Genomic DNA, 14,573 nt, shown 5'->3' with positions numbered 1-14,573 from the left:
AGTCTTCAAATATAGAGATCTGAGAATCTTTTCCAAAATTAGCTTTTCAACAGAGACCAAATTGTATTTATTTTTCACAATTTGTGCCTTGGTGTATTGAATATGCTACTTACCAGTATGCATCTGTTCTTGGCATGCAGGGCTGCTGACATTCATATCTGTGCATAGATCGCCGCCTAGGGTTGGGTCCGGATGTTTGCACGTTGTTGTCCTGGAAGAGTCTTCGAAGTATCCTGAGATAGGTGACTCCTCCCCTGGACCACAGTGCGCATGGGCATCCTCTCCATCCCCAGATTGTTTTTCGCCATTGTGGCAGTGATGGAGTAGATACAGGAAGTGATGACCATGCTATACAGTAATTCTGAGAGCTGCAGCTGCTACAGGCGCCGGGGAGGAGGGTGGGCGATATGAATGTCAGCAGCCCTACATGCCAAGAACAGATGCATACTGGTAAGTAGCATATTCAGTTCGAGGCATTTGGGCTGCTGAATTCATATCTGTGCATAGAATACATAGCAGTACCTCCTATTAGCGGCGGCTACCAGTGCCAGCTGCAGCAGTCTGAAAGAGAGTTTTGAGAACAGCCTGTCCTACAGCTGCCTGCTGTTTTGAGTGTACATCTACACAGTAGTGTTTGGTAAATGTATGTAAAGTGGACCATGTGGCTGCTCTACATATTTCCTGTAAAGGAATGTTTCCCAGGAAAGCCATGGATGCCCCCTAACTTACGTGTTGAGTGGGCTCGTGGGGGAATCGTTAATGTGCGTTTAGCTTTTTGATAGCAAATTTGAATACATTTAACGATCCATCTGGCTATACCTGCTTTGGAAATGGCGTTGCCTTTGTGTTGTGGAGAAAAGGCAACGAAAAGTTGTTTTGTCTTCCTAAAGTGTTTAGTTCTGTCAATATAGTACATGAGGGCCCTCTTTACATCTAGTGAATGGAGCATTCTTTCAGCGACATTTTGTGGATTCTGAAAGAAAACGGGCAGTTCAATAGTTTGATTCATGTGGAACTGCGATATTACTTTAGGCAGGAATTTGGGGTTGGTACGTAGTACGACCCTGTTTGCGTGAACCTGTATGAATGGCTCTTGAATGGTTAGTGCCTGGAGTTCACTAACTCTTCTTAACGAAGTGATTGCGACTAGGAAAGCTACTTTCCAGGTGAGGAATTGAATCGCACATGAGTGGAGAGGTTCAAAGGGTGGACCCATTAGTCTGGAGAGGACCAAGTTGAGGTTCCACACTGCTGCTGGCGGGTGTCTTGGGGGAATTACTCGTTTGAGTCCCTCCAAGAAGGTTTTGATGGCAGGCACTCTGAATAAAGAGAGGTGCTGCCTGTTCTGGAGATAGGCTGCTATTGCGGTTAAATGGATGCGTATTGAGGTGTATGCCAGATTGCATCGGTATAGGTGTAAGAGGTAAGAGATAATGTTTTGAATGGATGCGTCTAGCGGGTTGATGTCATTGTGGGTGCAGTAAATGACAAACCGTTTCCATTTAGCTGCATAGCAAGCTCTGGTAGTGGGTCTCCTGGCCTCCTTGATGATCTCCATGCAGTCAGGTGGCAGGTTTAGGTAGCCAAACTCTAGGACTTCAGGAGCCAGATTGCCAGGTTCAGCTGTTGCGGATCTGGGTGCTGAATTTCGCCATGGCTCTGCGTTAGGAGTGCAGGTTTTATCCGCAGCCGTTGATGCGGCCCCACGGAAAGTTCCAGAAAGGTGGTGTACCATGGCTGGCGCGCCCATGTTGGAGCAACTAGGATGAGCGTCAGTGAGTGCTGTCGCAGTTTGCGTGCCACCAGCGGTATTAACGGCGCTGGGGGAAAAGCGTACGCAAATCTGCCGGACCAGTTCATCCATATCGCATTGCCCTGCGATTGTGGATGTGGGAACCTGGCGGCAAAGCTTTGGCATTTTGCGTTTTCGTTTGTGGCGAATAGGTCTATCTCTGGATGACCCCACTGTTGGAAGTACGGTTGGAGTGCTGATGGGTGCAGCTCCCATTCGTGCATCTGGTGGCTGTGTCTGCTGAGCAGATCCGCCATCTGGTTGTCCTTACCTGGGAGGTGTTCCGCCATGAGGAATATGTTCCTCTGAATGGCCCACTTCCACATGCTCTGAGCCAGATGAGACAACTGTGGAGAGTGTGTTCCTCCCTGCTTCTGTATGTAGTACATGGCAGTCATGTTGTCCGTCCGGATCAACACGACTTTGTTGCACAAGTGTACTTTGAATGCCTTCATTGCGAGGAAGATTGCCATCAGTTCCAGAAGGTTGATGTGCATCTTCCTTTGCTGTGTTGTCCATAGTCCCTGCACTGTGTAATTGAGTACATAAGCTCCCCATCCTTGGAGAGACGCGTCCGCCATCAGTATTATTTGTGGAACAGGCTCCTGGAACGGTCGGCCCTTGCAAAGGTTTTTTGGATTCCACCAATGCAGAGAGTTGTATGCCCGACCGCTCACCAACACTAGGTCTTTTAATTGCCCGTGAGACTGATTCCATTGACGTGCTAAGCACTCCTGAAGCGGGCGCATATGTAGTCTCGCGTGCGGGACTATGAAAATGCAGGAGGCCATCATGCCTATCAACTGCATGAACACTCTCGCAGGAAGGGAGTGTTGTGGTTTGAACTTTGAGATCAGCAGTTGCATGCTGTTGATCCTCACCAAATTTGGCTGAGCTATGGCTGCCAGAGTGTCTATGGTGGCGCCCAGGTACTGTTGTACGTTTGCGGGTTGTAGATGTGATTTTGGGTAATTTAGTGAGAATCCCAGACTGTGAAGGAGGTGAATGGTGAGGGACATGTGGCTGGCACATTGCTGGGCTGACTTTGCCTGAACAAGCCAGTCGTCCAGGTAAGGGTAGACGTGAATGTGTCGTCGCCGTAGATGTGCAGCCACTGTAGCTAGGCACTTGGTAAAAACCCTGGGTGCTGTTGTCACGCCGAAGGGGAGGACTTTGAATTGATAGTGCTGTCCCTGAATAGTGAACCTGAGATATTTCCTGTGTGATGGGTGGATGGGTATGTGGAAGTACGCATCTTTGAGATCTAGTGTGGCGAGGAAGTCTCCCTGTCTGAGCAGCGGGAGAACCTGCTGTAGGGTGAGCATATGAAAATGCTCTGACAGAATGTAGTGGTTGAGGGGGCTGAGGTCTAGTATAGGTCTGAGCGACCCGTCCTTTTTTGGGATTAGGAAGTACAGGGAGTACACCCCTGTCCCCTGCTGGTTGACGGGCACGACCTCTATTGCACCTTTTTGCAGCATACTTAGCACTTCGTTTTGCAATAATGCTAAGTGCTCTGCGGACATAGGACGGTGTTTTGGCGGTATTGTGGGTGGAGTGGAGGTTAATTCGAGACAGTAACCGTGCTGGATAATATCCCTGACCCACCTGTCCGTGGTGATGGCTTTCCACGTGGACAGGAACCGCTGGAGTCTCCCCCCGACAGGTGTTATGTGGTCGGGGGGAAGGGAGAGGGCGTCACTGTTTGTTCTTGGGTGAGGACCTGGTGTTGCCGTAACCGCGTCCTCTGCCCTTGGTGCTGGAGCCACGATATCCACCTCTGTTGTTCTTATCGTAGGTGTTCTGTGAGCCCCCTTTATTGTATGGCTGCTGTGACCCCTGTCCTCTAGCTGCTCCCCTATTCCCGGGGCGACGAAAGGAGCCACTACGAAATGTCTGCGTTTGCAGCGCCCCCATTGACTTTGCAGTGTCAGTGTCCTTTTTTATCATTTCTAAGGTGGTGTCAAATTCTGGTCCGAATAAGTAGTCGGGGTTGACTGGCTGATTCAGGATGTTGTTTTGAATCTCTGGTTTGAATCCGGAGATTCGTAACCAAGCGTGGCGGCGTAACATGACGCTGGTGTTTATCGCCCTCGCAGCTGTGTCGGCAGCATCTAGTGCGCACTTAATGGATGCGTTTGTAAGAAGTTGTCCCTCTCTGATGAGGAGCTCCGCTGCCTCCTTGTATTCGTCTGGCAGATGTTGGAGTAGTGACTCTAGCGTGTCGTAGTGTGAACGATCGTAGCGAGCCAGGAGGGCCTGTGTATTGGCAATGCGCCAGATGTTTGCTGCTTGAGCTGCAATCCTCTTGCCCGAGGTCTCCAGCACTTTGGACTCCTTGTCTGGGGGAGTAGCATCACCTGTTGTCTGCGAGTGTGCTCGTTTGCGAGCGTTAGCAACCACCATGGAGTCCAGAGGTAACTGACCTCTAATGTACATAGGGTCCCCGGGCGCAGGCTTGTATTTATTTTTCAATCCTGGGGTTCAGCACCCGTGCTCTGGTTGTTTCCTTGAAAATGTCCTTTGCTGGCTTGAGGACACCTTTCAACATGGGCAAAGTCTTGACAGTCCTCTCAGAGGAGGCGAAAGTGTCCACCAGGAAGTCATCCTCAATTGTGTGAGAGTGGAGTTGCACTCCATGATTGGCTGCAGCACGTTCTATGAGGGCATTGAAGGCAGCAGTGTCCTCTGTGGGAGATGTTTTTGCGCCGTAAAGCTGCGTGTCCTGGGTATCTGTTGCGGTACCCATGTCTGCAGGGTCATCCCAAGCATGATCTGTGTCCTGCTGCTCCTCAGGATCTATATCCCTAGGGTAGGTGGTATTATCACCTATGTAATCCTCCATTGCGTCCGTGTCGGAGGGCGTCGGAGAAAAGGACTGGGGCTCCGGATAGGAGGTGTGCAGGCGTTCGTATAGAACCTGTTCCGACACCGCTGGCAGTTTCTGCTTCAGAGGGATTCTGTAAGAGTCCAAGGCCCGCTCTGGCGTGGCCTTCCGTTTTCGGAGCATGAATCTGCCGGTTTCGGCGTCGATGAATTGGGACGGTGAAGGCTCAGTAGGAGAGTGTCCAGTAGATGGGGACCTCGTCTGGCGGACACTTGTTCGGATCTCGAACATCTTCGGTGCCGTTGACGGCGGCAAACCAAAAGTGATGTTGGCTGGTGCCGGAGGTGCCTTTGGAGCCTTTTTCGGGTCGGGGCCCGACGTGGACTGGAGGGCTGCCCGTTCTTTGATGCGTTGCAATGACGCTGCAACTTGTCGCACCGAGAACGCCGAAGGTTCTTTGGTGCCGAGTGTTTCCGTAGAGGTAGGCGTTGACTGCTTCGGAACCACAGGCTCATCGAGTCGAGGAGAGGTAGTAGCGGTCGACTGAGTCGATGACTTGACCCGTGTCGCTGCCTTTGAAGTGGACTCCGATGTAGCGGCCATCTTAACTTTGGTAGTTGGGGCCGACTGCTTCGGTGCCGGGGGCCGAGGAGCTTTTGTGGGACCGACGGCCCTCTTTTTCGGGTCGGTACCGACATCCGCTGCAGCGCGTTCGGCGCCGAAATCCCGTTTAGTGCGTTCGGAGCCGATGGACTGTGCTGGCGTCGAAGGAGTGGAGGTCTTCGAGGGCTTCGATCCGACCACTGCCAGTTTCACTTTCAGTTTCTGAGGAACTGGTACGACGATTGGTTTCGGTTTCGTTGAAGGGAAACCAGTCTTTTTCGGTATTAATGGCTCTTGCTGGATGTTCGAGGCCGGGCCTGAAGGCGGGGCCGAAGAACTTTTGGATTGATCTCGGGTAAGGCCCGGAGGCGATCCCTCGACCGGAGCCGTAGAATGACGCACTTTGAGAGCCTCCGTTTCGACGGGTAGGCCCTGCTCTTCACCAGAGCTATCTCCTTCGGCCCCATCGTAGTCCCCTACCTCGTCGTCGGCTTCTTCCCTGTGAAAAAGCTCTTCATCTGCGTCTTCCGATTGGGAATCGTGTTCGGAAGCGGGGCTGGAGTTTATTTCTTCCACGCTTTCAACATCTTCGTCCTCGGTGCTGAAGATGTTTGCCGGGGTCGGTGCCGATTGCTGCGCTTCTAATCTCACTGCCCGTCGATTCCGGAGAGTCTTCTTGGATCGGAATCGGGCACAGGCCATACATGTCGATTCGTCATGATCCGGCGAGAGGCATTTGTTGCACACCGGGTGGACGTCGATGTGTGGATATTTGGCTTGGCATAAAGGACACCGCTTGAATGGGGTCCTCGATTCCATCGTCAATGTAATGTCGATGGTTGGATGAAACGGATCCGAAAACTGGAAGAAGTTTCAAAACTAAGTAAGAAAAGCTGTCGACACCGAGCGGGAACAGTACCGACGAAAGCTAAAGGCCTTTTGGCCTTAAACGAAATTTTCCTAACTTGAGCTAAGATAAGCACATCCGAACCCAATGGCGGAAAAAAACAATCTGGGGATGGAGAGGATGCCCATGCGCACTGTGGTCCAGGGGAGGAGTCACCTATCTCAGGATACTTCGAAGACTCTTCCAGGACAACAACGTGCAAACATCCGGACCCAACACTAGGCGGCGATCTATGCACAGATATGAATTCAGCAGCCCACATGCCTCGAACATACAAGTACTTTCAGCATGCACTAGTGAAATCTAGCTTTAAACAGATGCTTAAGGATTGAAACTGACAGAGCGGATTCCCCCTTTAATTTTTACAATATCACTACAATGAGTTCCACTTAACTGGAGAATAGTACCAGCTGTTATTTACAGCAGTATTGCTCTATTAAGGATTACTACATGGCTTTCTGTCTACTACAAAACCTATGAGGAAACAATATCCTTGTGGCCTGTTCACCTTCTTACACATTTATAAATATATGCCACATAACACGTGTTACGATGTGAATAACTATCTGGTCAAGGTAACCTTACAAGGCTCCTAATTACCAGTCTTCAAGACCTTCAAATTTGATAGATTTACTAGACTCAAAAGGAACATTACAGGATACACAAGTATGGATGTAAAGGTAAAGCCCTATTACATGTACAGCAGACAGAGTATATTTTTCTTTAAAACAATGCCTGTTTGAGAAACAGATACAGAAATCTATCAAATCCTCCAAGTTGAAAAAATACTTTTTAATGACTGTGATAATATATTGCAGATCAGATTCAGATGAGAAGTATACATACTAAATGCAAGCTCATTAAATCCTGATTTGTCATCCGACATCCTGGTTTTGACCCAATATCTCCATGCATTCACCCCATATGCGTATTTTAATGGAAAACTGCATTCAGAATTGTCCGGGCTGTCATCTGGAGAACGGAAATCAGAAACAGCTTTCCTTTTTGGACCCTGTGATGAAAACAAAATGCTATTAGTCATTGTAAATCTTCTCAATTACAGTCACTAGGTTCTGCCCAAAATTGCACGACTTAAAACTCTAAAATCCTCATTGCTACCTACAACAAAGCAGAATGTGAAAAATGCTTTCTCACAACTTTCCCTCCACAACAACAGTTATTCAATTAGCTATCTAACACTGCTGAACAATTTAAAGAAAAAAAGTTGCATGCTGGAGCACGACATTTTGTATGATTTTTTTTACCTTTAGCAATAAAGCACAAGTTACTTGTGTAACGATATATCTGTAAGAGACATTAGTTAGTGATAGATTCCTTATCTTAGAATATCCCCAGGTGTCAGACTGGATCCGGAAAGCTTTCGTCAGCAGTACCCCTGCGCGTCGATAGGCGTCGTCGTGCGGCTCCACGTACGTTGCTGGTGTCGTAGCCGCCGAGATGACGTCGGAGCTACTTAGACGCGCCCACGCGCGCGGACGTCAGTTCTGTACACAACTTTTCAGCACCAGGAGCTCAGAGTCATGCCAGAGACAGACTACTGGTGCAATGGAACTAGGGCCCTAAAAGGGATGACCTGAACCCCAGAGAACAGTTCGCAGAACGGGGAGGATGGGCGGGTGGTAAGGAATCTATCACTAACTAGTGTCTCATACAGATATATCGTTACACAAGTAAGTAACTTGTGCATCTGAAAGAGACAGATGAGTGATCGATTCCTTACCTTAGAATACATACCCAAGGAATACCAACCCGGTTGGTGGGTCTGCGAAGTGAGATTACACCAGAAAGTCACGGAGAACCGAACAGCCAAAGAAGCCGTCTCTCCGGATCGGACTGTCAAGGCAATAGTGCTTAGTGAAAGTATACAACGAGGCCCAAGTGGCTGCCTGACAGATGTCTTGAAGGGGGACACCACGTCCCAATGCTGTAGTAGCTGCTGTCGCCCTGGTAGAATGGGCACGCAGCCCAACCAGAGGTTCCTTTTTAGCCAGAGAGTAATAGGCTTTAATGCACAAGACAACCTATTGGGAGATAGTTCGCTTGTGCACAGCCCGGCCTTTCTTGGCACCCACGTAGCCAACAAAGAGCTGGTCATCCACCCGGAACTGTTGTGTGCGGTTGAGATAGAACTAAAGTGTACATTTTGGGTCCAGACAGTTGAGCCTCTCCTCTTCTCTTGAAGGGTGTGGAAGCAGAAAGAAAGTGGGCAGAGTGACAGTTTGTCCGAGATGAAAGGCAGAGACTACTTTTGGTAGAAAGGAGGGACGCGGTTGAAGCACAACCTTGTCCGGATGAATCGCCAGGAAAGGAGGTTTACAGGAAAGAGCCCGGAGCTCACTAATTCGACGAGGGGAGGTGATGGCCACCAGGAAGATAGTTTTCAAAGTTAATAACCGCAAAGGACAGTTATGAAGAGGTTCAAAGGGAGCACGCATCAAGTATGTGAGAACCAGGTTCAAGTCCCATTGAGGCATCACAAAAGGAATAGGAGGGAAAAGGCGAGTAATGCCTTTGAGAAATCTATTGATAACTGGGGACTTGAAAAGAGAGGGCTGATCAGGCAGCCTAAGAAAGGCTGAAAGAGCAGAAAGGTAGCCCTTGATCGTGCCCAGAGCAGAGCCCTGCTGGGCCAAAGAGAGAAAGAACAATAGGACCTCAGAAAGAGGGGCAGAAAGAGGATCTACAGCTTTCGCTGTGCACCATGTCACAATCTTTTTCCACAGACAGGTGTATACCGTTTTAGTGGAGGGAAGCCTGGCTGCCAGAATCACATTACAGACTTCAGGAGGCAAGTCAAATGGAATCAGCTGTTGCCGCTCAATCTCCACGCAAGGAGGTGGAGGCTAGACAGGTTCGGGTGGAGGACCGTCCCCTGTTGCTGCGACAGGAGATCCTCCCGAAGAGGCAGTCGGATCGGGGGATCCACGCTCATATTGAGTAGCTCGGGATACCAAACTCTTCGAGCCCAGTCTGGTGCCCCAAGAATGACTTGGGCCCGGTCACATCGGATCTTCTTCAGCACTCTGGGCAGAAGTGGCATAGGTGGAAAGGCGTACAATAGACCGCAACTCCACTTGCGACGAAAAGCGTCTGAGCGAGTGCCGCTTAGGAAAATTCCAACGCGCAGAACTGCTGACATTGCACGTTCTCTTTGGTGGCGAATAGATCTAAGCAAGGTTCTCCCCAGTGCTAAAAGAGACCTTGTGCCACCTCTTGAGTGAAGACGCCATTCGTGATCCAACATGCACCTGCGGCCGAGTTCGTCCGCCCTGGCGTTCAGGGTACCTGCCAGGTGTTGAACCACCAAGGAAATGCCTCGACGTTCCAGCCACGTCCAGAGACGTAGAGCCTCCTGACATAGGGTCCATGACCCCACCCCGCCCTGCTTGTTGCAGTACCACATGGCAGTGGTGTTGTCCGTGAACACCTGCACTACTCTCCCCTTGACAGAAGGAAGGAATGCTTTCAGTGCAAGTAAGATCGCCCTCAGCTCCAAAAGGTTGATATGGATCCTGGACTCCGCCGGAGACCAGAGGCCTCTGATCTCCGCCTCTCCCATGTGGCCGCCCCATCCCAGGATGGACGCGTCCGTCACCACTGTGTGCTCTGGTTGGGGAAAGTAGAGAGATCTGCCGCTGACCCCAACGCTGGTCCGTGAGCCACCACTGCAAGTCCTGTGCAGTGCCCTCCGAGATCTGGACGTAGTCAGACCGGTTTCCCCGATGCTGCGTCCACTGGAACTTCAGGTCCCACTGCAGAGCCCGCTTATGCCATCTGGCATGAAAGATCAGCAGGATGCAGGAGGCCATGAGGCCCAGCAGCCTCAGGGTCTTCCTGACCGAAACCCAGGACCAGGGCCGAAAGATCAGAATCATAGCCCGAATGTCCCGGACTCGCTGTTCGGGAGGATAAACCCGAAACTGCACCATATCCAGAACCGCTCCGATGAAGAGATGAGTTTGTGAAGAGATCTTGCACCACCTCTGGATGGAACGCCAATCGTGATCCAAGAGGCATCAACGGCTGCATAGGTCTGCTCTGGTGATCAGAGAGCCTGCCAAATGTTGAACTACCAGGAAAATGCCCTGATGTTTCAGCCAAGAAAAGGCTTTCAATGACAGTACAAATTGCTCTAAGTTCAAACAGATTAATGAAGAGCTGGGATTCAACCAGAGAGCTAAGTCCTTCGATCTTCACCTCTCCAAGATGGCCACTTCAACACAGAAGTGACGCATCTGTCAAGACTGTGAGCTCCAGATGGGGAAGGAGAAGGGTCTGCCGATAACCCAATCGCAGTCGTGAGCCAGCACTTCAGATCCTTTGCATTTCCCTCCGATATCTGGACTACGTCAGAGAGATTCCCCTGATGCTGTTGCCACTGGGACTTTAAATCCCACTGCAGAGCCTGCATATGTCAACGGGCAAGTTTTACCAATAGGATATAGGAAGCTCAGAGACCCAGTAGCTTAAGATTCAATCTCACTGAAATCCAGGATAGAGACTGAAACATCAGAGTCATAGCTCGAATATCCTGTACTCACTGTTCCAGAGGGTAACCCTGAAACTGCAGAAAAGCTCAGATGAAAGGGACTGCCTGAGAGGGAGTCAGGTTTGACTTCGGTACATTGATAGTGAACCCCAGCAAAGGGGGTCCGCAGTAGCCTGAGGCGATCATGCCTTCAACAGCCAATCATTGAGGTAGGGGGAAGTCTGGTACCTCTGAACTCCGACGATGTGCTTCAACCACTGCCATCACCTTGGTAAACACTAGAGAGGCGCAGGTAAGGCCAAAGGGGAGCACAGTGAACTGATAACACTATTTGTCCACTGGGCAAGGTAACACATGTGGGCAGGCAGGACAGGGTTATGGAAGTAGGCCTCCTGCAAGTCCAGTGCTCCCATCCGGTCGTCGAGGGCAGACAGGTACCTATGCCAAAGTGAGCATCTTGAATTTTCGCTCTTTCAAAATATAGTCAAGAGGGGGTAGGTCCAAAACAGGACAGAGGACTCCATCTTTTATCAGTAGCAGGAATAGCAACTGCAAACTACTTGTGATGGTGGCACCCTCAATAGCTCTTTTTTCCAAAAGAGCCTGTACTTCTTGTCACAACATCTGCCGATCAGTGGACTGTGGTGAAGGTAGCGGGGTCTGTTTGAATGGTAGGGCATAGCCCAGCTGGACAGTCTGATTTATCCATTTGTCAGAAGTGGTTCCCCGCAACTGGGACAGGTGGTGGTGAATCCTACCAACTGGGTGTCCATGATGGTAGGAGGGCAAACTATAGAGGCTTTGAGGTTGGATGGGGAAGGGAGGCTGGTTGAACACAGATTGGGGAGCCCTCTGGCTCCCACGAGGCTTGTGGATGCCGCAGCCACTAAAGGACTGTGATGCCTGCTGGCTATGGTGGCTTGGGGCCAAGTGATGCAGCTGACAAACCATATCGTAGCCATGGAAGGTGGCTGGTGTGGGGCCATGATGAGCCCCAATGACCTAGTGGTGGCCCTACTATCTTTCAAATGCTCAAGCTCCAAGTCCACCTTGTTGCCAAAATAGCCAATACCATCGAAGGGCATGTGTACAGGAGGGCCTGTGTAGGGCTTGGCCCAGGCCTCGAGCAGGACATCAGTGAGGGCTTTACTAAAGGAGACTAGGGTTTCTGACTAGGACACTCCAAGGTGAGGTGTCCGGACAATTGGGGATCAGCCAAGTCCACATATCAGGTGTCGTTGGCCTTGGACTCTGCTAGAGGGTTGGGGTTGCTATAGCGATCCTCAGATCCCCTCCATTCGTGTTTCTCAGAGGGCCCTTCAGGGAAACAGGGCTCCGTCTCCAATTCAGGCTGTGTAGGGCTGGTCATTACCAGACCAGTGTCAGGCTATGTTGGTCTGTCTCCATATCAGTCGGGAATCACAATTGTTCGGTGCCCGCAGCGTCGGAAACTGCACCACTGGAACGGTGTCTGGAGGAGGTCACAAAGTTGTGGCCGAAGCCAATCTGGCTACACCAACGGATCCTGACGGCCCGACTATTGCTGAAGGTGGATTCATGGACACAGGCCCAGCTGGAAGCCCCTGTGAACACATGGAGCCTGAAGGCACTCCAGAGGGGTTCAACAGCCCAAAAATGAGGGTTATGGAATCACAAAATTCGCGCAGATGGGTGGGGTCGCGCCGGGAAACTGAGGAAAACACAGAGTGGACCCACTGTCAGGTGCCGATTCAACACAAACAACCTGGGAGAGGGCTTGGATGAACAAGTAACTTACCTTTGGTAATGTCTTATCTGGTGGAGACTATCTAGACGCAGATTCCTTAGCTTATCATTATGTCCAGGGGTCAGAATGGATCCAGACATTTTTTCATGGGCAGTAACCCATGTGAGCAGGTAGGTGACATTGTTTGGCTCAAAGTAGTGTTGTTTGTGACAAAATAGACGCTCGCAGTGCCTATATAGGCGCTACCCAGGTGCCCTGCCATAAGCCACTTTTTAGGACTTTCCACACAAGAAGCACGGAGTCTCGAAGTGCAACGACCACTGGCATGGAAAACTAGGGCACTGAAAGGGGGAAGCTCTGTCCCTAGAAATCCGTTCAGAGAGCGGGGAGGATGGGTGGGTCAGTAAGAAATCTGCAACTAGATAGAGTCTCTACCAGATAAGGTGCTAGTCAAGGTAAGACGCTTTCTCATCTTATAGAGACTTTAAGCCACAGTTTCTTTGTCTTAAGAAAGATACCCAAGCAATACCTCCCCAGAGGTGGGTCTACAGACCAATTTCACATGAGGAAGCCCAGCAGAACGGAATAGGCAAAGTGCCCATCCCTATGGACCTTAATGTCCAGGCAGTAGTGCTTGGTAAATGTGTGCAGGGAAGACCATGGTGCCCCCTGGCAGATGTCCAGGACTGGGATTTTGCGTGCTAACCCTGTGTTTGCAGGTTTAGCCCTGGTGGAACGAGCACACAAACCCTCAGGGGACTGCTTCTTAGCCAAAGCGTAGCAGATTTTAATACAGAGCATGATTTAACATGAGATGGTCTTCTTCGGTACGGACTGCCCTTTCTTCGACCCAACATACCCAATGAGTAGTTGGTCGCCCACCTGCTACTCTTGTGTGCGATCAAGGTTGAACTGCAACACTCTTTTTGGGTCCAGATAGTGAAGTTGCTCCTCTTCCTTGAAGGACTGAGGCAGAGCATAAAAAGTAGGCAGTGTGATGGATTGGCCAACCTAAAATGGAGTGACCACTTTCGGAAGGATGGAAGCTCTTGTACGAAGCACCAGTTTGCCTGGGTAGATGTTAAGATAAGGAGACTTGGATGCCAAGGACTGAAGCTCACAGACACTTCAGACAGATGTGATTGCCACCAGGAAGCTCATGATAATGGTAAGGAGCCTAAGTGGGCAATTGAGCAGAAGCTCAAAGAGAGCGCACATAAAGAAAGTGAGGATGAGATTCAGGTCCTAGTGGAGCATACTTAAGGGAGAAAGGGGAAATAAATGTAGTAAGCCTTTCAGAAGCCTATTTACAATAGGGGATTGGAGGATAAATAGCTGTTCAGGAATCCGCAGAAAAACTGGCGTAGAGTTAGCCCTTCAGAGTACCCAGAGCAGAGCTCTGCTGGGTAAAGGAAAGGATGAAAAGGAGAACCTGAGAAAGGGAGGCAAAAACTGGATCTATTAGTCTTTCTGTACACCATGCCACACATTTTCTCCAACGGCAGGCAAAAACCGTTTTGGTGGAGGGACGTCTGGCTGCCAAGATGATGTTAAAGACTTCGGGAGGAAGGTTAAAAGCTGTCAACTGTCGCTGCTCAATCTCCACACTAGAAGGCAGAGCGTTGACAGGTTTGATGGAGAACCCTCTCCTGATCCTCCTAAAGAGGTAGCTGATAGGAGGACCGATGGCCATGCCCAACAGTTCAGGATACCAGACTCTCTGTGCCCAATCCAGAGCAACAAGGATGACTTGGGCCTGATCGTTCCTGATCTTCTTGAGATCTCTTGGTAGGAGTAGTATGGGCAGAAAGGCATACAGAAGACCTGAGCTCCAGTCAAGACTAAAAGAATCTCCGAGCGAGAGCCGCCTAGGAAACTCCAACGGACGGAACTGCTGACGCGCATTCTGGTCAGTGGCGAACAGCTCTAACCAAGGCTCTCCTCACTGTTGAAAGAAACCTTGCACCACCTCCGGATGGAGATTCCATTTGTGATCCAGGAAGCATCTGCAGCTGAGTTCATCAGCACTGGCATTCAGAGAAACCTACCAAATGTTGAACCACCAGGTATATGCCCTGCTGTTTCAGCCATGTGCAGCAACGCAGGGCCTCTTGACAAAGGGTCCACGACCTCATACAGCTCCGTTTGTTGCAGCACCACATGGCAGTGGTGGTGTCCATGAACACTTGCAGCAGCCTTACCTGGACG

General features: G+C 50.3%; 1 protein-coding gene across 1 annotated transcript in view; it reads right to left on the bottom strand.

Annotated features, from left to right (window-relative positions):
- The window catches only part of ZMYM2 (zinc finger MYM-type containing 2), a 1,132,334-nt gene that overhangs the window by 205,720 nt on the left and 912,041 nt on the right, over positions 1-14,573 (bottom strand). Inside the window, exon 18 of the mRNA XM_085621554.1 lies at positions 6,976-7,141. Within this exon, the coding sequence (XP_085477680.1) occupies positions 6,976-7,141 (166 nt within the window). The remainder of the gene's footprint in view (positions 1-6,975; positions 7,142-14,573) is intronic.

The sequence above is a fragment of the Triturus cristatus genome, chromosome 8 (genome assembly GCF_964204655.1).
Source record: "Triturus cristatus chromosome 8, aTriCri1.1, whole genome shotgun sequence".
Classification (NCBI taxonomy): Eukaryota; Metazoa; Chordata; class Amphibia; order Caudata; family Salamandridae; genus Triturus; species Triturus cristatus.
Note: the sequence above shows the minus strand (reverse complement) of the source record. Positions and strands in the feature narration are given on the sequence as shown.